Consider the following 25,363-nt stretch of genomic DNA (forward strand, 5'->3'; position numbering starts at 1 on the left):
GGGGTTACCTCACATTTCATTGCATCAATCTGGTTTCTGCATTCTGTCACAGACTAATGGAAGTTAATGGATCTTTGAAGACACTCTGAACTTTGAGGGGAGTGCCACAGGGAAGACCCATGTCCAGCCAGCTATTTTCTATCTGCATGGAGATTTTCCTGGGCTCTTTGAGAGAGGCTGTCTGACCTGTCACTGCATGAGCTGGGCATGGAGGTCATTCTCTCGATTTATAACTTGGTCCTCAGTCATGTGTCTCACTGACTTGGCAGAGAATGTGAGAGTGGCAGCAGTTGTCTTCTCCAAGGATAGATTTGGGTCAAATCCTCTGGACACTTGGTAGGTTTGTTGTAGTTGGACTCTGTTTCCGAGTTCACCTGGACAACCACCTACCTGTACCTAGAAGTCTACTTGGGCCCTACTAAGGATACCTGGCTAATGAAAAGGCAATAGCTTAACATCAAAAGTTACAGCTTATTTAGGATGCTGAACAAGACTGCTGAGGTGGTTATCTTGTAGGGGTTGACCAGTCATAAACCAACTGGTGGCTGCTTTGCTGTAGTCAGCTTGATCCCTTCCTCTGAGTTGATCACCCAGATTCAGTGCAAGAGCATTGACTTCTGGGGCATGGGGCAAGTTGGGTGGAAGGAAAGGAAGCATTGGGCTTCTGCAGCTTGCAGAAAGTCTCCAGCTTAGGGAAGGGTGGTTGGGTGCTTTTGTGCTTTCATACCCAAGCCGGGACTTTCTCCCTTCAGACCCTGTGATAATAGGGCGGAGGAGTGGACAGTGGCGGTAGCATCCTCCGAAATGGCATCCATGCCTGATGACAGGCAGTTTCTTTTTTGGCAAGACATTGCAGGTACTACCTACCTTTTGTTGAAGCCTAATCGGAATCCAAGAAGTAGCAACCAGCCTGGTGGAGTAGTGAATATTTGGCTGTGAAGTTAGTTTGTGATGTACTGGATGGTGGTAGAGTGGGTTCGATGTGGCCAGCTGTTTTCTTGACCTAGATATCCTGTTGCTGCATCCAGTCTGCTACCCAAACCATCCAGGTGCTAAAAATTGCATTTGATTGTGACTCCACCAGCAGCCTCTGTAAATGGGGCACTTGTAGTGCTGTTGCCTGTTTGGTTACAATGGGGCAACTTGTCACTTGTATCAACCTAATTAAAATATGCAAGTAGTTTACAGCCAATTAATTACTTTTGAAGTGTGCTAATAGTTATGTAGCTAAGTGAATATATAAATTTTGTAAGAATACTGTTTTGGTGGTGTTGTTTGAGGTATAAATGTTGACTGGGAGAATTCCTTCACTCCTAATGAAATGGTGCCAGGCTAATTTTATGTTAATCTGAAAGGTACCTTCAGTATTACACTGAAGTCAGCCTTAGCTGTCACCTGACAGCTGCTAGGACTGAGCCAAGCTGACACCTGGAACTCCAAACGTGCAGTTGTGTTGGAAAGTATTAAAGGGAGTAGTTTAGCTAGATAAAACTGGTGCTCGAATCCATTTTGGGTTGATCAAACTGTCCCTTGTCTTTTCATGTGAAAATGTTTTCCAGTGCCCTTTTATCACAACAGCAACTAGAAGCTTAAATAATTTGGTTTGTACTGTGAATGTAACTACCTTAGCTGAATCATCAGATAATCGTCACTGAACATCAAATATTGGCAAAAAGTTGATCCTGACTCCTCTTTGGGCTTCAGTTGCACCATTCAGTGTGAACAAAAAGTGATGGTAGAAGCAGAAAACCTGACCACAAATAACAGAAGGCTCTTGCTCCTCTTGGGTCTTGTACAAGATTGGAATAGTGTTTGTAAAAAATGGACTGTGCAAGCTATTGCATAAAAATATGCAGTTTTGGTAATGGGGAGAAAGATTTCAATGGCCTTTTGCTGGCGAAATTGGAATCCCAGTTGATTTAACGTCCTGTCTTGTACATGAGGTTTGCTGCCTCTAACCACAGAAAAACAAAACTCTGAATTTATAACAGCTGTTACTAATAATTCTCTATTATAAAAGATCTTTTAAAAGAATCAAGTGCCTTACTCTTCGTGGGTTTTGTGGATTCTTGTTGACTGATGCTGTTTGTTATCCACCTTAACCAACCCCTTTTTCACCAAAAAAAGCAAATATATAAAAGCTTTGATGTTTGATTCATGGGAGCTGAGTAGAGCTGTTGTTTGGAGGTTGGGTGGGAGTAAAGAGGTAAGTTACTGACCTGAGATTTTGATTTTACATTAATGCAGTACCATTTCTGAATCAGTCTCATCAAAAGTAAGCTGGAACTATGTTTTGTAGCTTAATGTGAAGTGTATTTTTCTGATGAATGTGCCTACTGGATATTATACTAAGGATGTAATTAAATCCATCATTTCAACGTCATTTTATAAGGGTAACTTTTGCAAATATCAGTGTGGCACTCGAAGTTTCAGCTAAGACATGGGCTAAGGCACTGCATGGTGTAGTACCAGGCTATAACAGGCCTGGGCTTCGACTACAATTGCTGCCTGTGCTCCAAGATGAGGATGAGGATAAATTAGCCAATGTTGTCACTTCTGATTCTTATCCATTGCCTGCTGTTTGAAAGGCAAGAGTTAGAATGTTGGATGATGATGAGATTTTCCCTCCTTTCTCTTTTACATCTTCCTGGGCTGCATTGGTCTCATGTTCTCCTGAAGAATGTGCCAGCAGTTGGCTGTGTAGGTTTACATGAAAAATGGCCTTTTAGTTCAGATAAGAGAACTAGTGTGGAAACAATTGATCAAAATCAGCACCACCCCAGTAGCCAGAATTAAGAAAGCTTTTAAGAATCTCGTGCAGAAAACTAGCATGTCAGTCTTCTCTTGTACGTGACTGTTTAAGACCTTGAGTAATTATCACTTACTTGGCAGGCATGAGACATCTGATTACTAAGGAATCCAATGTTTTTACTTTTTCCTGTGGAAAATACTGCATTTCCAATTTGAATATTCACTTAAGGAAAATAAAATATTGAATTTATATAACACCTTTCATAACTGCTGGATTCTCAAAGTGCTTTACAGCCAAAGAAGTACTTTTTGAAGTGTAGTCATTGTTGTAATGTAGCATCATGCTATGAATATTGTATAATAAATTTTCTAGTGATGGTTAACCATTTGCACAAATAGTCATTGAAAAGATTTGCCTCTATCCACTGAGTAAATTTCAAGGATTTAATGACAACTGGGTTTCACTCGGATGTACTAGATATATGTTCCTCATTGTAAACTAGATAACCTCAGGAAAGATGCATTTTGTAAAGGACAAATGGGGTAGATAGCCTAACCCCACCATTTGAAATATCAAATTACATTTCCATATAGGTCTTTATGAAATGTTACCCTTGTTGAGACCTCAAGACTGCATTGTTTTTAAATGATATTCAGTAACCTTTGAATTGAGCTGCTTTATTTTCCAATGAGCAGGCAGCTAAAATAAATTGCTTTTAAAACTGCCCTTTAAAGGTTTAGGGGGAAAATAGCTAGATTAAATTACTATAAATAGAAACAGATGATGCTAGAAATACTAAGCAGGTCAGGCAGCATCCATGGAGGCAGCAAATGTTTAATGTTGCAGGTTGATGACCTATGACCTGTTCTGATGAACTCTTGTTTCCCTCTCTAGTTGCTACCTGACCTGAGTGTTTAGTGTTTTCTGTTTTTTATTTCAAATTTCCAGCATCTGCAGTATTTGTTTGTTTTAGACTAAATCACTGTTAAGTCTGAAACACGCAACATATGTTTCATGAATAACTTGAATAGATTATTAAAATACTTCTTTACTTTTTAGTGTTTATGCCAAAAATGTACATTTTTAAAACTTTAATTTATCTTTTTAGTGGGTTTGGAGAGCAAAAGAAAATTGCACAGAATTTATAGTAGGCTCCAACAGAACCCAGAAGAATGGACCTTTAAGAATTAACAAGCCACTTTCCTCAAAGGTTATTGTAGGATTTGGGAACAATATATTTTTCCCAAGCCTGAATTGTTCAGAAGCCAATTGTATTCTACTTATTGAGTCAGATTAGTAATTGGACCTGATGCTTAGTTGTATTTCTGCTGGAGCTCCATTTTTAAGGAGTGTTTGCTGTAGTTCGCAAATAGATGTTAGTTTTCACGGTTGTTTTAAACATCTATCTTGTTCTTTGATTTCAGACGCGAATGCAGAGCCTGCAGCCAGACCCTGCTGCCCGGTACAGGAATGTAATGGATGCCTTGAAGAGGATTGTTCGCACCGAAGGATTTTGGAGGCCAATGAGGGGTTTAAATGTGACTGCCACTGGTGCTGGGCCGGCACATGCCCTCTACTTTGCGTGCTATGAAAAAATTAAAAAGACACTGAGTGATACCATTCATCCGGGTGGCAATAGTCACATAGCTAATGGTATTAATTACTACTTCAGTGATTCTTCTTCAGTTAAGCACCCTTATGCCCCTTCTTCCCGTTTGTTTCTTTCATGTAATCTCTTAATGCTCTGTGCAGGTGCCTTGACCAGAATGTTCACCTAATGCTGAAAACTACTTGTGCTGTCCTGGTTTTAAATCTACTAATCTGCCTTCCTGTAAGCATGTTAGTCTTTTTCTAGCCTTGATTTTTTTTTAGTTCATTGCTGTGATGTAACTTAGTTTTGCACGTTGTGATTCTGAATAGAGAATACATGTTGGGTCCTATTAGATTGGGTAAACCCAGCTAAATATAGCACACTTTCGATACTGTGCTATCTGGGATACTACTTTAACACATCATAATTTTGTGTCTTTTGTTCACCATGGGTATAAACAGCAAGACTTCAAGCTATTAAATGCGAATAAATACAAGAAAGCCCGTGTACATGTGGCCATGACATGCTGGAAACATGTTGCCTGCCAACAGCTCGAAGAATGATATAGTTTATATGGATATTTTCACTGGCTGAAAAATCTGGCCCAAAATGCAAAATGTCTGTTTTTAAAGAAAGGGGGAAAAAAAACGAGTTTGCGATGATGTGAAACTCACTGGCGCTTGTGATTGAGTTGAATATCATTGATGTATTTAAGGGACTAGATAAGTACATAAGGGAAGAGAAAGATATGTTGGGGTGAGATGAAGTGAGGTGGGAGGAGGCTTGTGGAACACCAGTTAGGCCAAGTGGCCTTTTTCTGTGCTGCAAATTCTAAGATACTTTCAGTGAAATTAATTGATATTGTAGCTAACCTCTACATCTCAGTTCGTACTAAACATTTATGGAAATGTCACAATTCTTCACAATATAGTACAGCTTTTGACACTTTCAAATATTCATTATTCTTGGTAAAATCAAGTTTTTTAATAATTAAAAATGGGTTACAGTAGCAACATAAGTACACATTGAATTTTCCAACAGACTTTATTGCAGGTTTATTACCTTTTGTGACTTAGTTTTTCTGTTCAACGTATACTTTAATATCAAGTAACACCCGAATTCCATCTTTGGGGTAGAAATTCAAAAGGTGAATGTTCCTTCCTTTCTCATCTGTAGGTGGTGCAGATTTGACTTATTAACTTGCTTTTAATAACATGGTTAGTTTGAGGATGAGTTCTCTTGTACCACTATTTTATACACCCCTGTCCCATCTGTGCCTCAACTTACAACTTATATCACTAAAACCTGGTTCGTTGTGACCTGGATTTTACTACCTGTTTAAGCTGACTTATTTGTATTCTACCTTTATCTTGTTTAATCAGAACTATTTTTGCTAAATACAAATATTACTTCCAGAACTTTAATCATTCCGGTTCCAATCTACACATACCTTACCACTTGAACTTCTCCCCCTCTCAACATTCCTTCAGCTGTAAAGCATTATTCATTTTTCTTCCTATTCCCTGGGTGTCCAAGTATGCTTTTTGTGGAACAGATAAAGTTCTGCAAGTCTTATTTTACCCACAAACCATGCTCCATCTAGTGGTGCATCCTTTCAAAGGAGAATTGTCCTTTTTTCAAAAAATGTCTTTTGGAGATTGAAGTTTTAGTATTGAGCTTAGCATGGTGCTTGATTTGAGTTTCTGCACTGTTCATTTAGCTGGGCTGTGTTCCCTTGATGTTTGCTTCCCAATGAGTCAAGTGTGATGTTGCCCTAAGTAACTTGTACACTCATACATTTCTTTACTTCTCCTCTGCCTCCACAACGCCCCCTCTCCACCAAGCACAGTACTGTATAGAAGTTTCAATTTTAAACTTGTTTTGGCGGTGGGGGAGAGGTGTTGGGAACAGAGCCTGTATGTAAATTGAGTTGGTACAAAAAAATTATTGGATGTGTCATCCGAAGGATAACATTTTCCCTGGTTTTCTCATTGCTTTCCTGTCTGCAATCTTGCTGGCTATATTTTCTAAATTTCCCAGCTAAAATGTCATGATGATTCTCTTCAGCCGAGTACTGCCTGTGTCTTGGTGTTTGAATTGCTTGCTAATGCCATTGCTGAAGAATCTGCAGTAACTTGCAAGTTTTAAAGTGGGAGGAGCAAATAAATCATGCAGCATTTGAAGTTTTACAATTTAGTGTGTTTTGCATAAATACATGGTTAGTGTTTTTCCTAAGAGCTGGTAACTGTCATTTTGGCATTTTTTAACCAGCTACACTGTTCTCCATCCCTCTTGTCCCTTGTGCCTGTTTAATTTTTCAGGTTACATAATGTTTGGTAAGTAAAACACTGGTATGTTTTTCCCTTTTTGGTTCGTGATTTTTAAATTGTTGACCAATAATTAACTGAAGAGTCTTCCCAAAAAGTGCTAATTAGGAAGGGCTGCACTATATGTTTACACACACTATGACATTGAACATCTGATCATGTCTTAATGTCATTTTTAGATGCTTATTTTCTTGCTGGTCTACGGGAAGGAACAATTATGCATTGACTAACATTTAAAAAAAAAAGACTTGAAGTCAGCAAGATCTTTCAGCTCAGCACATCATATGGCTTCTATGGCTGCTGAAGTTGTAGCAGTTTTTTTTTGTTGCAATGCACTTATTAGCCAGGAGCTAATGATAGCGGCCAGAACTAGTTGCACTTGTGAACCATGAACAACTGTTGGAGAGTGAATCCTCTTGGTTAGAATCAGACTTGGGGAAAGAGAGATTCTAGAGTTGAGCAGTGTATTGATGCACTACAATGGTTGGCCATCAAGCTTCACTACTTTGAGGTTAGGCAACATTTATTTGAATATGTTGCAAATCTGAACAAAAGATTGCTCTATCAGTGTTTTGCTCTCCCCTCAATTCCTGACTCTGCTGTTATGCAATCCCATGGGTTCTGGCTATCCTCACGCAGAATCTCACATGATCATTATTCATTTAGAATCCAACCAGTTCATGTTCTCACTTGGTGGACGTGCCCAACAGGGGGCTAGTTAATGATCAAGAAACGGAACTTCCCCCCCACCCCACCCCAAAAAATTCCCCTTTTACCCTCCTGTTTACCCGCCCCCTTCAGCAACAACACACAGACACAATGGTGTAGTGGCATTGTCGCTGAACTAGGAACCCAGAGACCCTGGACATAGCTGTTAGACTGGGTCTGCGGCAGCTGGTGAGGGAAAAACATAGTTGACCACATCCTCTCTGACCTGCCTGCTGCAGATGCCTCTGTCCATGACAGTATTGGTTGGAGTGACCACCGCACAGTCATTGTGGACACAAGTCCTGCCTTCACATGGAGGATACCCTCCATCGTGTTAGGTGCCACTACCACCATGCTCAATGGAATAAATTTCGAACAGATCTAGCAACCCAAGACTGAGCATCCGTGAGGCACTGTGGGCCATCAGCAGCAGCAGAATTGGATTCAAACACAATCTGTAACCTCATAGCCAGGCATATCCCCCACTGTACCATTACCATCAAGCCATGGGATCAACCCAGGTTCAATGAAAAGTGCAGGAGGGCATGCCAGGAGCAGCACCAAACATACCTAAAAATGAGGTGTCAACCTGGTGAAGCTATAACACGACTACTTGCATGCGAAGCAGCAAGCGATAGACAGAGCTAAGCGATCCCACAACCAACAGATCAGATCTAAGCCACATCCAGTCGTACATGGTGGTGGACAATTAAACATCTCCCCAGAGGATGAGGTTCCACAAATATCCCCATCCTCAATGATGGAGGAGCCCAGCACATCAGTGCAAAAGATAAGGCTGAAGCATTGGCGGCAATCTTCAGCCAGAAGTGCCGAGTGAATGATCCATCTTGGCATCCTCCAGAGGCCCTCAGCATCGCAGATGCCAGTCTTCAGCCAATTCGATTCAGTCCACTTATTATCAAGGAACGGCTGAAGGCACTGGATACTGCAAAGGCTATGGGCCCTGACAATATTCCAGCAATAGTACTGAAGGCTTGTGCTCCAGAACATGCTGTGTCCCTAGCCAAGCTGTTTCAGTACAGCTACAACACTGACATCTACCTGGCTATGTGGAAAATTGCTCAGGTATGCCCTGTGTACACACGCAGGACAAATCCAACCCGGCCAATTACCGCCCCATCAGTCTATGTTCGATCGTCAGTAATGTAATTGAAGGGGTCATCAACAATGTTATGAAGTGGCACTTGCTTAGCAATAATCTGCTCACTGATGCCCAGTTTGGGTTCCTCCAGGGCCGCTCAGCTTCTGACCTCATTATAGACTTGGTTCAAACATGGACAAAACAGCTGAACTCCAGAGGTGAGGTGAGAGTGACTGCCCTTGACATCAAGGCAGCATTTGACCGAGTGTGGTATCGAGGAGCCCTAGCAAAACTGGAGTCAATGGGGATCAGGGAAAACTGTCCGCTGGCTGGAGTCATACCTAGCACAAAGGAAAATGGTGGCTGTTGTTGGAGGTCAGTCCTCTCAGCTCCAGGGCATCACTGCAGGAGTTCCTCAGGGTAGTGTGCTTGGCCTACATCTTCAGCTGCTTCATCAATGACCTTCCTTCCATCATAAGATCAGAAGTGGGGATGTTTGCTGATGATTGCACAATGTTCACCATTCGTGACTCTTCAGATACTGAAGCAGTCCCTGTCCAAATGCAGCAAGACCTGGACAATATCCAGATTTGGGCTGACAAGTGGCAAGTAACATTTGCACCACACGAGTGTCAGACAATGACTATAAGCAACAAGAGAGAATCCAACCATTGCCACTTGATGTTCAGTGGCATTACCATCACTATTGACAACTTGGGGGTTACCATTGACCAGAAACTCAACTGGACTAGTCATATAAATACTGTGGCTACAAGAGCAGGTCAGCGGCTAGGAATCCTGCGATGAATAACTCACCTCCTGACTCCCCAAAGCCTGTTCATCATCTACGAGGCACAACTCAGGAGTGTGGTGGAATACTCCTCACTTGCCTGGATAAGTGCAGCTCCCACAACACTGAAAAAGTTGGACACCGTCCAGGGCAAAGCAGCTGCTTGATTGGCAGCACATCCACAAATATTCATTCCACCACCGACGTGCAATAGCAGCAGTGTGTACCATGTCTACAAGATGCACTGCAGGAATTCACCAAGGCTCTTTAGACGGCACCTTCCAAACCCACGACCACTACCACCTAGAACAACAAGGGCAGCAGATAGATGGGAACACCAGCACATGGAGGTTCCCCTCCAAGTCACTCACCATCTTGACTTGGAAATATATTGCTGTTCCTTCACTGCCGCTGGGTCAAATCCTGGAACTCTTTCTCTCCTTCCCCCCCTAACAGCACTGTGGGTGTACCTACATCACATGGACTGCAGTGGTTCAAGAAGGCAGCTCACCACCACCTTCTCAAGGGCAACTAGGGATGGGCAATAAATGCTGGCCCAGCCAGCAAAGCCCCCATCCCGTGAATGAATGGAAAAAAAACGCACGCGAGCACACACACACACACACACACACACACACCCCCCCTTTAGTGGTGCAGAGGTTATTTGCATCCTCTGCCATCGCTGGTTGGAAATAGCCAGCCACATAGCCTCACTTGGCTTGAGGCTACCTGGTCTTTGGATTCAGCAAATTCAACTGGCCCAGAGGGAGCTGCAGTTCCTGTTCCTCTGCTTGGCAGGATGCATGTCCTTTTTCCTCTCTCTCTCCTCAGTAGGATACTCCACAGAAATTAGATGTGTGTCTTAGCAGGAGAGAGAAATTGGCACCATCTTGCCTGAATTGCTCTTCCTGTAGTGTGTGGGGAAGTTCATTCTGAACAAGGTGTTAAAGACGAGGGGAAATAGTTAAATGTGAGTTGAATATTGAAGATGATGAATTGGCTTTCTGGGCTTTGTAGAGACAGTGGTCGCTATGGAATAAACTTAACCAAATGTCTCTCTCTCCCCCCCCAACCCACCTCCTATTCTACCTATACCTATTTTCCTCTACTAAGCTGGACGTGTGGATTAGGCAACTGCTCACTAATGTTTGTGAACAGCTCTTAAACAAATGGATGCCAGAAGGGAAATGGTTGGATTTAATGCGTCCAATCGGTGATTTAAAATAGTAACAATTCTTCAGGCTATCTGCATTGAAGTGTGATTGCTCTGCACCGGGGATCCTTGCACTTGATTGTGGTTAGTGCTGTAATGTTAGGACTCTTGACTTGGGATAAAGTTTCCCCAGTAGCATTGGTAGCTCTGGGTGACCTTCACCCATACTCACATGTGGAGTTTCTTTTGCAGGTGCAGCAGGATGTGTGGCGACTTTGTTTCATGATGCGGCCATGAACCCTGCTGAAGGTAATGTTAACAAGGTTAAAAAATCTAACTGAAAGAGTTGACTATTTTTCTACTCTTGCTTTTGACTTGAAAATGTGTTGCAGTACATTTGATTGTTTTAAAAAAAACCATTTTTTTTCTGCACACTTCAAAATCTACAAATGCAGTCTTGGAATGAATAAGTGGAGAGATTGCAGTCTATTGTTTCTGAGTGCAAAGTGTGGAACGATAGATGCCAAATAAATGTACACAGGCCCAGATGCAATTCTCGATCGTAATATCATTAGGAGGCTATTTGTTTCATCATGCATGTGCTATTTCTATACTAGAGCTACCTATTTTGTCCAATTTTCCTGCTTTTTCATAACTCTTGTCAGGTGTGGCTCAGTTGGTAGCATTCTTGCCTGAGTTAGGTTGTGGGTTCAAGCCCGATTTGAGTGCAAGTATCAAAGCTGACGCTCCAGTGCAGTACTGAGTAAGTGTTGCGCTATTGGAAGTGTCATCTTTTGAATGAGACGTTAAACTGAGTTGTCTGCTTCCTCAGGTGTATGTAAAAATTGTGTGGCACCATTCAAAGAATGGTGGTGTTCTCCCCGGTATCCTGACCTATGTTTATCCCTCAACTAAAATCACTAAAACCAATTATCTGGTTATCATCACATTGCTTTTTGTGGGAGCTTGCTGTGCACAAAAAATTGGCTGTCGTGTTTCCTACGCTATAACAAAGTACTTGATTGGTTGTAAAGTGCTTTGAAAAGTCATGATAGACTTTATTTTTCTACAATCAATTAATTAATTCCTTCCTAAATTGTTTTATTTAACAAAATGAGGCTACTTTTATCATGAAATGTGATTTCCTTAATTTAATACATCTTTAAAAATTCATTTACGGGTTGTTGGCATCGCTGACTAAGCCAGCATTTATTGCCCATCCCTATTTGCCCTTGAGAAGGTGGTAGTGAGCTGCTGCCTTGAATTGTTGCAGTCCCTGTGGTGTAGGTACACCCACAATGCTGTTAGGGAGGGAGATCCAGAATTTTAACCCCAAGAGGCACTGGTTAATAATGGGCTCGTTCTTCAATGTGAGAGCTGACTTAATTGATGCAACTTAAACTAAAGATAACCTGCACTGATAATCTAATAATTAGTTTTGTATTTTGGCCCACTAACACCATTCAGATCCGCACCTCTGTCATTGTACTCATTGTTTAAAGCAAAAGTATTTAAAAAGAGGAAATCAAAATGCGTTCAGTACAGGACTAGTAACTGATTTTTAGAAGAATTTAGATTTTGAGGTCCTGTTCTTTAATTGTAAGAGTTTTCAAAAACCATACGAGGGGTGTCTGGAACATTGGTCTTCCTCTGGTCTTGGCAGCAATAAAGGTAAATTATGGTTATTTTGATTTTCCACCTAATCTTAAATGCATACAGTATCTGCTGCTTTCTACCACCATCCTACCCCCTCATTTTACATTTCGAAAATGCTGCTCAGAGATTGGATCTAATAGCGATATTAGTCTGAGGTTCTCTTTAATTTATGCTCCATTCTACCAACCCCTTTTCCATCTGAACATGAAAGGTTGTGGGTAACTTGCTCCCAGGCTTCCTCCAGTAAGGTTCAGACCTGGCTTATGTGAAATGTATTGCTGTATCCTGCAACTCAGATTCCCTTTTTTTGTCTTTGCCTCTCTTGGGTGGTTGGGACTATGTAGCCTACAGTTTCTGCATCACCTATTTTGGTTAACATCTCAACAGATTAACCCTTCCTTTGATCATTCTCTGGCATCGTACTTTATTGCTCCAATACTCTGCTATTGTGAATTCATGTCACTTCTGGAATTTTTGAGCCTCCTTGATCAAATTTTACACACACTTCTAGTTTTTGCAGTGCAGACCATTTAAACGTAGCACTACTTTAAAAGTATGTAGGATTAGGGATACCCCAGAACAAAAATAACTCCTGCTTTTTGAATTTTTACTCCATTGTTCGAATAGAAAAGGGTTTGAGATTTCACTGAATTATTTATAATGTCCTCTTATGTTCTGCAGGCGATATTAAAATTACAAAAGCAGGCCTGCATCAAGTAATTAAAGTTTCCTTTTCGGCAATCTTTATTTAGCTATCTTAAGCATAGTCGAGGTACAACTATTGTCGAATTGCATGTGTGTTTGATAATTCTAATTGGCTATTTTTGACCAGTTTTTAACTTACAAGCTGAGATAGCTCCAAATCTGGATATGAAGCCTGTGCTTTTGTGGCAAAAAGGTATTTTGCTCTCCTTCCTGCCTACCATGAGTTAATAGATTTTGGTAAATTTTAACTTGTAACCAGAGCAGTATTTGTAGGAGGAAAGGGCTTGACTAGTGGTATTTTTCAGATCCTGTAACTCCTACGACACACACACTTGAGTTTTTTTGAAAGTCTTGGATGTTGGCAGCTATGATATTTCTGCCAAGGAATGAGCCTTACTGGATAACATTTCTGTTTGTACGTTATATGTTTGAAGAAAGTTAAAGCAGGCTTTGTGCAAACATTGTAATCACATTTATGCACATTCAGAAATGGAGTTGATGTCTCTGCCAATTTGGGGAGTACATGTAAAGGCTTAGGAGAAGTTGACTATCAGCCCCTAAACTGGAAAGTAATACAAAGTGCGTAGCGATTAAATTGGTAACTTTCTGCGGGTGAGGCAGATCGTACAGATGCATTGTTACAGTTTGCCTGCCTGCCAAGTTGTACTTGCTCTCTCATTTGTTTTTGAAATGTTAAGCTGACTCAACCCAAATTGTCAAATGATTCATTCTGGGACAGACTAGGTAGTGGATTTTTCTATGACTGCAGCTTGTCTGTCTGGCCTTCGTTGAGGCACTCATTCTCTGCAGTTGTTGCTCCATCTAGAGGCGTAGGCACAAAGTGATAATTTGTCTGATGTGGGCAGATGCATTCCAACAACCAGCACTTGTGGCTTGATTGCAATGATTTCAGCATGAACAGCTTGCTGGATTGTAGTCTTGAGTTTTTTTAAAATTACAAGTGTTCTCTAAAATTCAATGTATAGATTTACCTGGAATGCAAATGATAAAAAGGTAAATGATCAGGTGCCCAAATGGCAGTGGGAATTGGTGTTGAATGATAAGTTGCAGAAGGTTACAGAAAGCTTGCTTTAAAAAGTTAACAGTTTGTGTTTTTAATAGTTTAATTAGTGTCACCTTGTGAAGGGAATGTGCAGCTGGGGAAGGCATGGTCGTAAATATGAAGGCACTTGAGCCTCTGGACGCAGAGTGGGGAAAGGCAGGTTCTTGGGATCTTGCAGATGCATTGGGTGCTGATAAGTCACCCGAGATCTACATGTCTTTTTTTGTCATTCGATGTTTACGTTCATCACTTATTTCCTGAAAATAACAGCTTTTTCTCCAAAGATTTGCCAGCAGCATTCTGCTCAGTATGTAAACAAAGCACATTGCAGCTGCTGTGTTTCAAATGGTGAATACCATTAATGACTTCTCAGCTGCATGCGTTGCTTTTAATTTCTCTGCTGTTTTTTAATCCTTTTTTCTCTCTATCTTCCCCCACCCCTCCCCAACCATCAATTCTCGACTTTCCTGAAGGTGTTGACTACATGTTGGGGAATTGTGGCCTTCCTCCAGTATCTTGTCCAAGTGACCATTCTTTATATAGGAGCCTAGATATTCGTGCTAATGGGCTATTCAACTGTGGAGGGCAACACAATTGTGTCCTACCCCAGTGTCCATCCATGTGCTTGCCAGAGGTAAATAAACAATGATTTAGAGCGGGAACTTGTCTAATTCTTTCTTCTACCCTACCTCTTCATTCTCTTCCTCCCCAACTTTCTAAGTTATGAACATATCTTCAGACAGTGTAAGTAAATATGGTATCTAGTTTTCCTCAGTTCCTGACTTCATTGAGTGTAGATATAACCCAGAAATGTCTGCAGTTCTAATACTGATAGTAACGTTTTGTGATCCTCCCATCTAGTAACGTGTTACTGGATTACATTATATTTGATTCTCAAATTAAAATTCCTATTGCATGAAGCTCTTTATTTATTATAACTGACTTGCTCCACTGACTGGATTCAGAATGCTTTCTGTCTTGACATTTGAACCTTTAATTCCTCTTCTCGAAAGTTCTCTCTCATGTTGGGATGTGTTTCACAAGCACTTTTCTTTTACTTCACTCGTTGCACTTGATGATGTACAAGTCTAGACAGTGAATGTGGCCTTGTTATTCATGGGACTCCACAGCAGGCATCATCAAATTCTCACCCCATGGAGCAGACACGTGTATATAAACGCACAATTTCCAGAATAATGATTTGGAGTGGGAATCTTGACTTAAACTCCCTTGAACCCTGACCAGTTGTCCCAGCCATTTCACTATTTTAAATAAAAATGTGCAGAGGTTGAAGCAGAATGCCCGATCTTGGCATTGAGCAGCATTACTATTGTCAGGGTATTATGGTTTGAGGTTTGCTATGTAAAAGGCAGGTGTTGTGATCTTTGCATAATATGTCTTGTAAGCAAGCTACTATCTCAAATTTGTACAGTATACTTGAAGCAATAGTTTGCAGTCTCTTCATCTGACAAGCTTAAGCTGACTTCTCATATAGGCATGCCAAAACGCTTGTAGTATAATGTTCATAAATCACACCCATTTGAAAATCAAGTGTGTGGGTACATTTAGATTACTTTAAAACCATAGTGTATAAAAATATTTTTTGTGCAAAATGTTTTTTGTTTGCCATCTGAAACTGTGTTGGCATGCTTTTTGAAATCTCATCCAAGACATCTAGGCACAAAACAGTAAGTCCTTTAAAACCATAAAGTGGTCGCTGCATTTATTGTCCTAACCGAGTGTTGAGCCGAATAAAGATTAGTGGTTTACTCTGAGGATTTGAGGTAAATCATTTAACACCTCAAAACATTACATGTTTAAAGTTTTTTTTGAGTGGTAAATTCCTTTATAAAGCTTGTAGAGAAACTTTGTTCTAATCTGACAACTTTTTTCAGGCTGAACATTTCTCAGATTCTTAAATTAATTTTTCAAAATAACTAAATATTTGAAGTACCTTAATGTGGTGTTTCCACAAAAAAACTTCTGACTTGATTCCAAAGTTTTCTTCAAAGAAAAAAAATTGAGAATGAAAATAATTGGCTTTGGAGCATCTACTGAATAATGTTTTGTAGATAGTGATTGGCTATCCATCAACAGTCCATTGTGACACAGCTGGGGGCAGGGTAACGGACTCGTATACTTCTGTCTGCAGAGTACAGGAGCCATTCAAAACACTACCCAAAATTATTTAACAGGAAAGTGAATCCACCATTGGCAACTGTACCTTCAGCTGCCTAGGCCCTGAGCTCGAATTCTCTCCCTACATCTGTGTCTCAATCTCTCCATTCCTTTTAAGATGTTACTTTAAAACTGCTCCTTTGGCAAAACTTTTCATCATGTGGCTTAATATCTCCATATGTGAATTGGTGTCAAATTTATTTCCATAATGACCCTGTAAAGTGCCTTGGGACGTTTTATTACATTAAAGGTGCTTTATAAATGTTATTTTGAAATGTTTATAACTTGACTGCTTTGGAAGTGCTGCAACTTTTAAAATAACTACTTCCAGCTGGAACTTTGCATTTTAAAACAAAATCTCATAATGGCTTAGCTTAATGAGGCAGGGTTGTAGCAAAATCGATCTGCTTTTTGCTGTAAGATGTTTGTTCACAAATGTGGGCAAGGCCAAGGATTGGGCTTGGCTGGGATACCCAAGGTGAAATAGCTTACCGAAAATGTTGAGGATCACAAATGGATAAATAGCCATTTGGAAGCAGTACTTACTTTTAGGCTCCTGATACCCATGGAACTGTACCACATGGCCAGCATTCCATTGTGATACATAGCAGTGTTATAATCTCAACTACATATTGTATGTTCATCAAACTTAATTTTTAAATTTTAGATCCCTGTGCACTTTATGTTTGCACTAGCTGCTGAATAAGTTACTAAATGGATTAATTTAAAGCAGTTTAACTACAGATGAATAATTGCCTCCTTTTTAAATTCTGTAACTACTTTCCTGCTGTTGGGGTTGGAGCTAAAAAAACACTTTGCAAATGCCCAAGAGTTTATTTTATTAAGGATTTGAGTTTACTTTTACAGGGATTTGAAAGCTGCACTGAGCACTGCTGTCTTTCTCCAGCAGTCCTCACCGCCTTTGAGTTTAATAGTTGCTAAATCTCAATGATTCCTGTTGCATCACAGCCTTTTTTTTTAAATTTAGGATTGCATTTCTTAGAGTTATTTCTTAGTGCATGGAGAAGGGCTGGGTTTGAAATGTTAGCTGCAGCAGTAATCTTCTTTGCCAATCGCTGGCACCTTGTATCTGTAACGTTTTGTTGGATTAATTACAGAAATACTTGAGGGCATCTTTCCCATTTTCTGCTTTCTCCCTTTTAAATCCATAGGGCTGCTCTGCCTTGGGCCTCTTGCCCAAAATGGGCTAGAACATTTGCATCTTTTCTACACTCTCTACTTATTAGCTCGTTCTTACGAGCATTTTTTTGACATATTCAGTAGTGAATGTACATAATCTTTTTTGCTTGGTTCAATTTGACCTTGTGTTTCTCTATTTTAAAGCTATATTTTAAAATATGGCCTTGTTTGTAGGCCGCCAATAACAGAATTGGGCAGTTTTCCCCTTTGGTATTATATTACTGGAAGCTTTACCTGTCAGCATTTTATTAGAAAGTTTCTTACACTGTACTTTGAATTTTCACCTAGGCTTCGGAGAGAATTTCTAGTGTATAGGGTAGGATAATTAGGTGAGTAGTGGGCAAATAACAGGCTTAGGATGTCAAAACCTATTGATATAAAGGAGGTAGGGGAAGTTGAGGTAAATAGGAATTTTTGATTTGATTTCAATGTGGAGAGAAGGGGCAAGGAGTTTTTGAGGGAAAGGATGAGCACATTGAGAATATGACAACGTGAAACCAGTTTAAGTAGTATGAGTTTTAACCCCTGATAAAACATTTTCATTCTTTCTGTTCCTGCCCAGCTGATGGTGGGAAATTATACTTAAAACCATGACTGATGACTGACTGTCAAGTACGGTTTGTTGTTAATGCAGCTTGGTTTCAGAATTCAAATGATAATTAATGCTAGGGCAATTTAACCAAATCCAAACCTTTTTTTTGTTAGCCATGGGTATTAAGGGAATATGAGGCAAAGGCATGTATATGGATTTGGTCATGGATTAGCCATGATTTCATTGAATGGTGGAACAGGCTCAAGGGGCTAAATGGCATACTCTTGTATTCGTAATTTTTAAGAGTATCTTTAATATATAGTCATTGTGCACTGAATTAGCTTTGCACGTTTGAAGTTTATATTATGCATTTCAGAGTAACAGTTTCTGGTAAGAGTAATAAAACACTTTGTATCTGAAAAATGAGAAACTTTGACCTCTTTGCACTTTCAAAACAAATTGTTTCTTTTTTGTGCTGGCTGGTGGGTAGGGAGAAAAGGTGCTGACTGTTTCACTAACTTGTTTTCCATTTTCTCCCTTTGTTTTAATGTTTTGCTTTTGTTGCTCTAACCCATCTCTCTTTGACATGGCCTGCACACGTGACCTGGGATGCCATGGAAACTGTGTCCACATCCGCTTTCTTCGACCTGGAACCTTTTGTATTAATCCGTTGTCAAACTGTATAGTGGTGAAGCAAAGGATGCAGATGTACAACTCTCCCTACAAACATGTCTTGGACTGTATGAGGACAGTGTGGAGAAATGAAGGGGCTGGAGCATTCTATCGGAGCTACACCACCCAACTAACTATGAACATCCCCTTCCAAGCTGTTCATTTCATGACTTATGAGTTCCTGCAGGAGAAGTTGAATCCGCACAGACAATACAACCCCTCCTCACATGTGCTCTCGGGAGCTATGGCAGGGGCTGTCTCAGCAGCGGTAACAACACCACTGGACGTTTGCAAAACACTACTAAACACGCAGGAATCCCTGGCTCTAAACTCCCTCAACATCAGTGGACATCTTTCTGGCATGGCAAATGCCTTCAGGACGGTTTACCGGCTGGGTGGTATCCCAGCATATTTTAAGGGGGTTCAGGCCAGAGTTATCTATCAGATGCCATCTACAGCTATTGCCTGGTCTGTGTATGAGTTCTTCAAGTACTTCATTAGCAAACATCACCGTGAACGAAGGTCAACTTACTGAAGTTTAAGGAGCCAGCACTGATGCCGTGGAAACTTATTTGGACTGCAATACTCTTATCTTTCCATAGTTGCACCCTTTTTAATGAGAGAATCTGGCAGTAGGGCCGATCCAAGCTGCACTCTTCAATTGAGTAAAATTATCACCATGTCTCCTGACCACATAATGTCAAACCAAAGTTTGTGTATTTGCTGTAACATCTAAAATGACAGGTAGACTTGGCCGTTGTCGACAAGGAAAACGCACAGGTATTTGCTGCTGGCACAAGTGTTGGGCACATTTGAAGGCCGAACGATTGTTTTAAGATTTTTCCTTTTGGATACTTTTTTTCCTCTCCATTCTCTCCTCCAGTTTGCTGGGCTGGTTTAAACAATGTTTTAAAGCACATACAAGTTTACATGTTTAGCAAAGTGTCAACTGTTGCGCCAATGTATGTATGTGTACTGTATCATCAAAGTAGTTCAGAGTACTTAAACCACTGCCAAGGTAGGCATCAAACTGCTTAACACAGAAAACAAATACTGTTTGTTTTTTAAAACTGTATTTCTCTGCACTCTTTGTACTGCATCAAGCTTTTTCATGCCTACATTTGCATCAACAATGTACCTAAGTAAGAACTGAAATGTAGCCCTTTATATTCACTGGAATATTATTCTGGAATTATTTTATCCAGCTAAATTCTTTGATGTAGAAAAAAGGGTTTTCATAAGGAAGATGATTAAACAAAAAGCCAAGAGATGTTGTGTTGTCATTTCTCAAGTTCTGAAGTGTTTTTTTTTTCTTTGACCCTGACACTGGTCTGTTATGGAGTTACCATTCTTGATTTTGCATGCTCAACCATGATATGTTATAAAGACTTAGCAATACATTGCTGATTGGCAGCAGTGTAACATATCTTAACATTTGAGTCCCTTGCCTTAATCCTGCATACCAGATTAATTTTTCCACCTGTACACTTGATCTACTGATATGCACTGTGACTTAATGGTATAAGACCAAGTGCTGAGATTGGCAGTTAACTTTTTCAGAGTTCTTGCACCACTAATCCTAAAGGTAACCAAATTGCAGGTTTTAATTTTATTTGAAAGATGCTCTTAAAAACAGTGCTCCAAGAAGATTTTTTAAATGAAATCCAGGATAAGAGCCAGTGCACAATATAGAATGTGATTGTGTGTAACAATCATTGGAAGCTTTCACTAGGCAATGAGAGTTCACTGGGGCCATATTTTTAGGCTTCAGAAACCAAAGAATGGTTCGTAAATTTAGACCAATTGATGCAACATTGAATTCAGATTGGGGTCATTTTGCTTAGAAGTTTCAATCATTTTTGGTCACATGTAATTTTAAAAAGCCTTGGGGGTGGTTGTGGGTGGTGAATGTGGTGGTGAAAGAGGTAAACCAGGTGCATGGAAAGCTACCACAAAAATCTCTACTCCAGTCATAATACCTCAAAGTTAAGGAATTTTACTGCAGCATTCACTGGTCTAGATTCCCACGTTTTGGAGGAGAGCAACATCGTAGTGCCTTGGACATGGAACAGTACTTGGCTTGTTTTATTGCCTTGGAGAAGGGTAGAGAGCAATAAAGTCTTAACAGATAATTGAAAAATAGAAACCGAGTTCATTGGCTTCAGAGCTGGTTTCTTAGCCTACTCCTACATCCCCTGGAGAAAGATTTCACCTAAGTGTTATTGTTTTGGAGTATGAAATAGGTTTCTGTTAAAGTTGGGACTGAGTATATACTGTGTACAAAAACAAGTAACTCATTGCAGATTGTATTAACTAAACCTGCTTAGCTGTAGGCTAGAAAAATAATTACCACAAATTGCTGGGCAGTTATTGATAATTCAACTGGTCCTTTAAAGTCCTTGAGAGAAAGGAACATTCCACCCCTACATGGTTTTTGCTTACATGTAGCTACAGCTTCCAATCAATGTGATTGAATTTATGCTACTGAAGTGACCTAGCAAGCTACACAGGTATTTAATACAATTACTATAGGAAGCCCACCATCACTGTTTCAAGGCAACTATGAACAACACATTTTGCCTAATGAACATCTCTCAATTTAATCCCTGTTTTTTATATTTGGTCAATTTCATTATAATTTAGTAGCTCTGGTATTTTCGATTTGATTTTCCCTTTTTTTAAAACCTATTTTGGTTTGAGTATATTACAGGGAGATGCGACCTTGAACAATACAATTGATCCTTGTTGCTGTACTAAACTGTCAGCCGGTATTACATATTCGAGTTTCAGCAAGGGGCTTGAAGCCTCTAGCTCTACCCCAAAGCTGATGACTCCCCCTGACAATGGTTGCTTCACACTTTTTCTGAAAGAATTTGTGTGGAGTCATGTTGATTTTTGCATAATGTTATAAAATGTGCTTTTTTTTTAAAAAGTCTGCATCAAAATAAGGAAGCAACCCATAGGAGACCTGAACTATATGATGCTTGAACAGTGTATATTATTTTTATTAGGCCTGGTAAGGCCAAGTGAAAAATTGCAACTGGACCACAGGACTGAAAATACAAGAACATGAGATAGGAGCAGAAGTAGACCATTCGGCCTGTCAAGCCTGCTCCCTCATTCAGTACATTCGTGGCTGATCTTGGGCTTCAGCTCCACTTTCCTGCCAACTCCCAATATCCCTCTATCTCCCCCAGAGACCAAAAATTTGTATATCCCAGCCTTAAATATAAATCAGTGAGGAGCATCCACAACCTTCCGGGGTAGTGAATTCCAAAGATTCACAACTGAATGAAGAAGTTTCTCCTCTGAATTAAATGATCAGTCCCCATGCTCTTGATTCCTCACCCAGAGGAAACAACCTGTTTATTCAGTCAAACTCATCTTAGAAGTCTAAGTTTCCTGAAGGTGTAAGGGAATATTATGATTGATGCTACAGTGTTTGAAAATAATTTAAATACAGTTGGTCCAAAATATTTCCCCTATGCCTAGAGTGAAGGCACGTTGGATTTGATCACTTGGGGAATTTTGTGCGAATACAATATTATCCTTGGCTTTTAATCAATGTTCTTTTTGTATAATAGAAGTTTGTCATTGCGAAGGGTCAAAATGGTATCTTCCATTTGTGGCTCCCAATTCTCCATTTCATCTCGATTTGCCTGTATTCAGTTTTTTGATCACCTAATCTAACTGCACATATCTTGTATTATGGGTAAACAGCTAGGTCATTAGTAATGGCCCTAAAAAAACAATAACTGTGGAACTTTGCTCATAACTAGTCCCCAAGCAGCAGCAGCATCATTAATGACAGTGTTTAACATTCTGTCTGAGAATCCAACAGATTCCTTATCCATCCCAAAATCTGCTTGCTAATTCCACAGGGATCAATGCCTATTGTGTAGTACCTTGTCAAAGGCCTTTTGAAAAATCAATGTATTTAATGTCAACTGGGATATCTACATCCACCACCCTAATGCCTACCCTGAAAATAATCACCTTCTCTACAAGCCATGCTGACAGTCTAACCTCTTCCCTGTTGAGGTGGTCGTACAATACGTCTCTAATGATCCTTTCCAGTAACTTGCCTATTACTGATTAAATCAGTAAGGTAATTTCTTGGTCCTGCCTTTTAATCGCACTTATCCGAAGAAGGCAGCATTTGCGACAATGCAAGAACCCTAGTGAACTGTCAAATAAAGCAGCAACAGGTTCACAAGAGCACAGCCTGTTGTTACTGGGGTAGCAATCCAAAAAAACTTCAACCACTAATTCAGGGAAAGTGAGTTCAAATCCCACCAATGCTGTTTGAGAATTTGAAGTAAAAAAAAATGGATTGATTGTTTCATAAAACTCCATTGGCTCGCCCACACCTTTTGTGGAACAAAACTTTGACGTTACTTGTGCCGTCTGACTTATTCATCCTACTAACATGGCTGTTATAAGTGGCCTTGTAAACCCACTCAATTGCATCAGTCTGCTACAAAGATCAGACTGCAGTGGTTTAAAAAAGATGGTTTGCCACCACCATCTTGTAGCAACTAGTGATGAGCAATATATGTCAGTCTTGTCTGCCATGCTCACATCCCAAGAATGAATAGTTTTAGTAGATTTCTTTGGCATTTTTTATATGAATTTCAAAGACCAGCAGTGTACTGAGAGCTTCCTTCTTGCCAAGGCTGTTTCTGTATTCAGTTTAACACTTTGTTTTACAATGATCCTTACTTTAATGGTAGGGTCAAACCTACTTCCCCTTTGTTTTCAAAAGCATTCCAATTCCATCTATGTTGCTAACTCAAGATTGCCTCTCATTTTTCAGAATGAAATGTTGGGTTGGTTAGATTGTATGTACTACCGTTGGATTTATTTGAAAAAAATCATAGAATGGTTATAGCACAGAAGGAGACCATTCAGTCCACCATGCCTGTGCCAGTTCTCTGCAAGAGCAACTCTCTGCAAGTCCCACTCCTCTACCCTTTGGCTGTACCCCAGCAATTATTTTCTGTTGATGCGCTCATTCAATTTCATCTTGAAAGCTACATTTGAAACTGCTTCCACCACACTGGAGAATGCATTCCAAATCCTAACCACTAAGTTTTTTTTAATTAAGTTTTTCATGCCACCGTTGGTTCTTTTACTAATCACCTTACGTCTGGGTCCTCTGGTTCTTGACCCTTCAACCAAAAAGAACAGTATCTCCCTATCTGCTCTGTCTAGATCCCCAATGATTTTGAACACCTTCACTAAGGACGACAACCCCAGCTTTTTGTTTATCCTCTTAATTGAAATCTATGAAAATTGTACCTTGGGTTTTCCACTAAGCTGAGCAATTACCATCAAAAATAAAACTAGTCATGAGAGTGATTCAAGATTTGAATGAAAATTATTGAATATATCTATAAAATGATTAACAATGTCTCCTCTCTGCTAATGCAGAAGATTCAGGATAGTCTAGGCTCCCATGTAGATCTGTGCCCAGAACTTGTAGTGTAATGACTGAAGATGAGACCTGTTATTCATGGAGCATGCCAGTACTTGTGGTTTGTAATCCCAACTATCCCGCCCTATCCAAGAGGAAATGACGAATGTAAAGCTCCAAAAGAAGCTTTTGTTAGAAAAGTGAAAGTGGCTGAAATTTTTAAATATAAAACCAAAGGCGAGGCAAAGCAAAGCAGAACTTTTGGCTTTTTAAAATCACATTCAGCTGGCATCACAATTTTGCAGCAGATTGGTTTTATAGGATATTGAGATTGCCTTAATTCAACAAAACAGCCAGGCATGATATAGATTGCTATACAAAATGGCCGTGATGTCAGTGTGCAATGATATTAAATAGACTTGCATGCACTGCACAAAAAGAATCTTACTGAATAAAGGATTCTCACGTGTGTGATGGAAGCACCTTGCACAGCAAGGAGCATGAGCTGAGAAAGGCTATCAGGACCATCAAATAAAGTAGACAATTTTTTAAAAGTTTAAAATTTTTTAAAGTTCTTCAAAAATGCATTTATGATGTTCTTTCCTGACCTCTAACCCACAGCCTTATTATCTATAATATTCAAACTTTCTAATAACCAAGAAGATATGTTAAAGATAAAAGCTGTTATTGCTAGTTTAATTGCTAGCCTTAGTTCTAACTTTAAGATGGTGTTGGCTTGTTCGGAGTTCTCTGGGGGGGAGGGGGGGCGGAATACTCCCAGGCAGTTGGAGGCAGGTACCCTTAATGTAAAGACAGGACTTTGTCTCCACTAGGACTGTGCGGTGGTCATTCTTACCAATACTGTCATAGACAAATGCATCTTCAGGTAAGATTGGTGACAGTGAGGTCAAGTAAGTTTTTCTCTTGGTTCTCTCACCGACAGCTGCAGGCCAAGTCTAATAGATACTGAGCTGGCTGAATTCTGAAGGACGTAAGTCTTGGTGCTACCAAGCTATTTGGTGATGGGCATTGAAGTCCCTCACCCAAAGTACATTCTCTGTCCTTGCTACCCTCAGCGTTTCTTCCAAGTGGCGTTCAACACCAAGGATCACTGATTCACGAACTGAGGGAGGGCAGTAGGTGGCAATTAGCAAAGGTTTCCTTGCCCATGTTTGACCTAATGCCATGAGACTTCATGGTGTCCGCAGTTAATAGCGAGGGCTCCCAAGGATACTCACTCCTGGCTGTATACCACTATGCTGCCACCTCTCGTGGGTCTGTTCTGTTGAGACAGGACACACTGCGGGATGGCTATGGAGGAGCCTGGGACATTGTAAGGTATGATTTGGTGAGTGTGACTGGCAGGCTGTTGCTTGACTAGTCTACAGTACAGCTCTCCCAATTTTAGCACAAGTCCCCCAGATGTCAGTGAGGAGGACCTTGCAGGGTTGACTGGACAGGGTTTGCTTTTGTTAATTCCTGTGCCTTGGTCAATGCTGGGTGGTCCATCTGGTTTTA

General features: G+C 40.2%; 1 protein-coding gene across 3 annotated transcripts in view; it reads left to right on the forward strand.

Annotated features, from left to right (window-relative positions):
* The window catches only part of slc25a28 (solute carrier family 25 member 28), a 138,496-nt gene that overhangs the window by 31,535 nt on the left and 81,598 nt on the right, over positions 1–25,363 (forward strand). For 2 of the 3 annotated variants that reach the window (XM_078565112.1, XM_078565113.1), the window contains exons 2-3: positions 4,177–4,405; positions 10,676–10,732. In XM_078565112.1, the coding sequence (XP_078421238.1) occupies positions 4,177–4,405; positions 10,676–10,732 (286 nt within the window). Of the gene's footprint in view, positions 1–4,176; positions 4,406–10,675; positions 10,733–18,443; positions 19,698–25,363 lie in introns of those variants that run through there. The other variant, XM_078565111.1, reaches the window with a different exon arrangement.

This window comes from Cetorhinus maximus, chromosome 20 (assembly GCF_964194155.1).
Source record: "Cetorhinus maximus chromosome 20, sCetMax3.hap1.1, whole genome shotgun sequence".
Classification (NCBI taxonomy): Eukaryota; Metazoa; Chordata; class Chondrichthyes; order Lamniformes; family Cetorhinidae; genus Cetorhinus; species Cetorhinus maximus.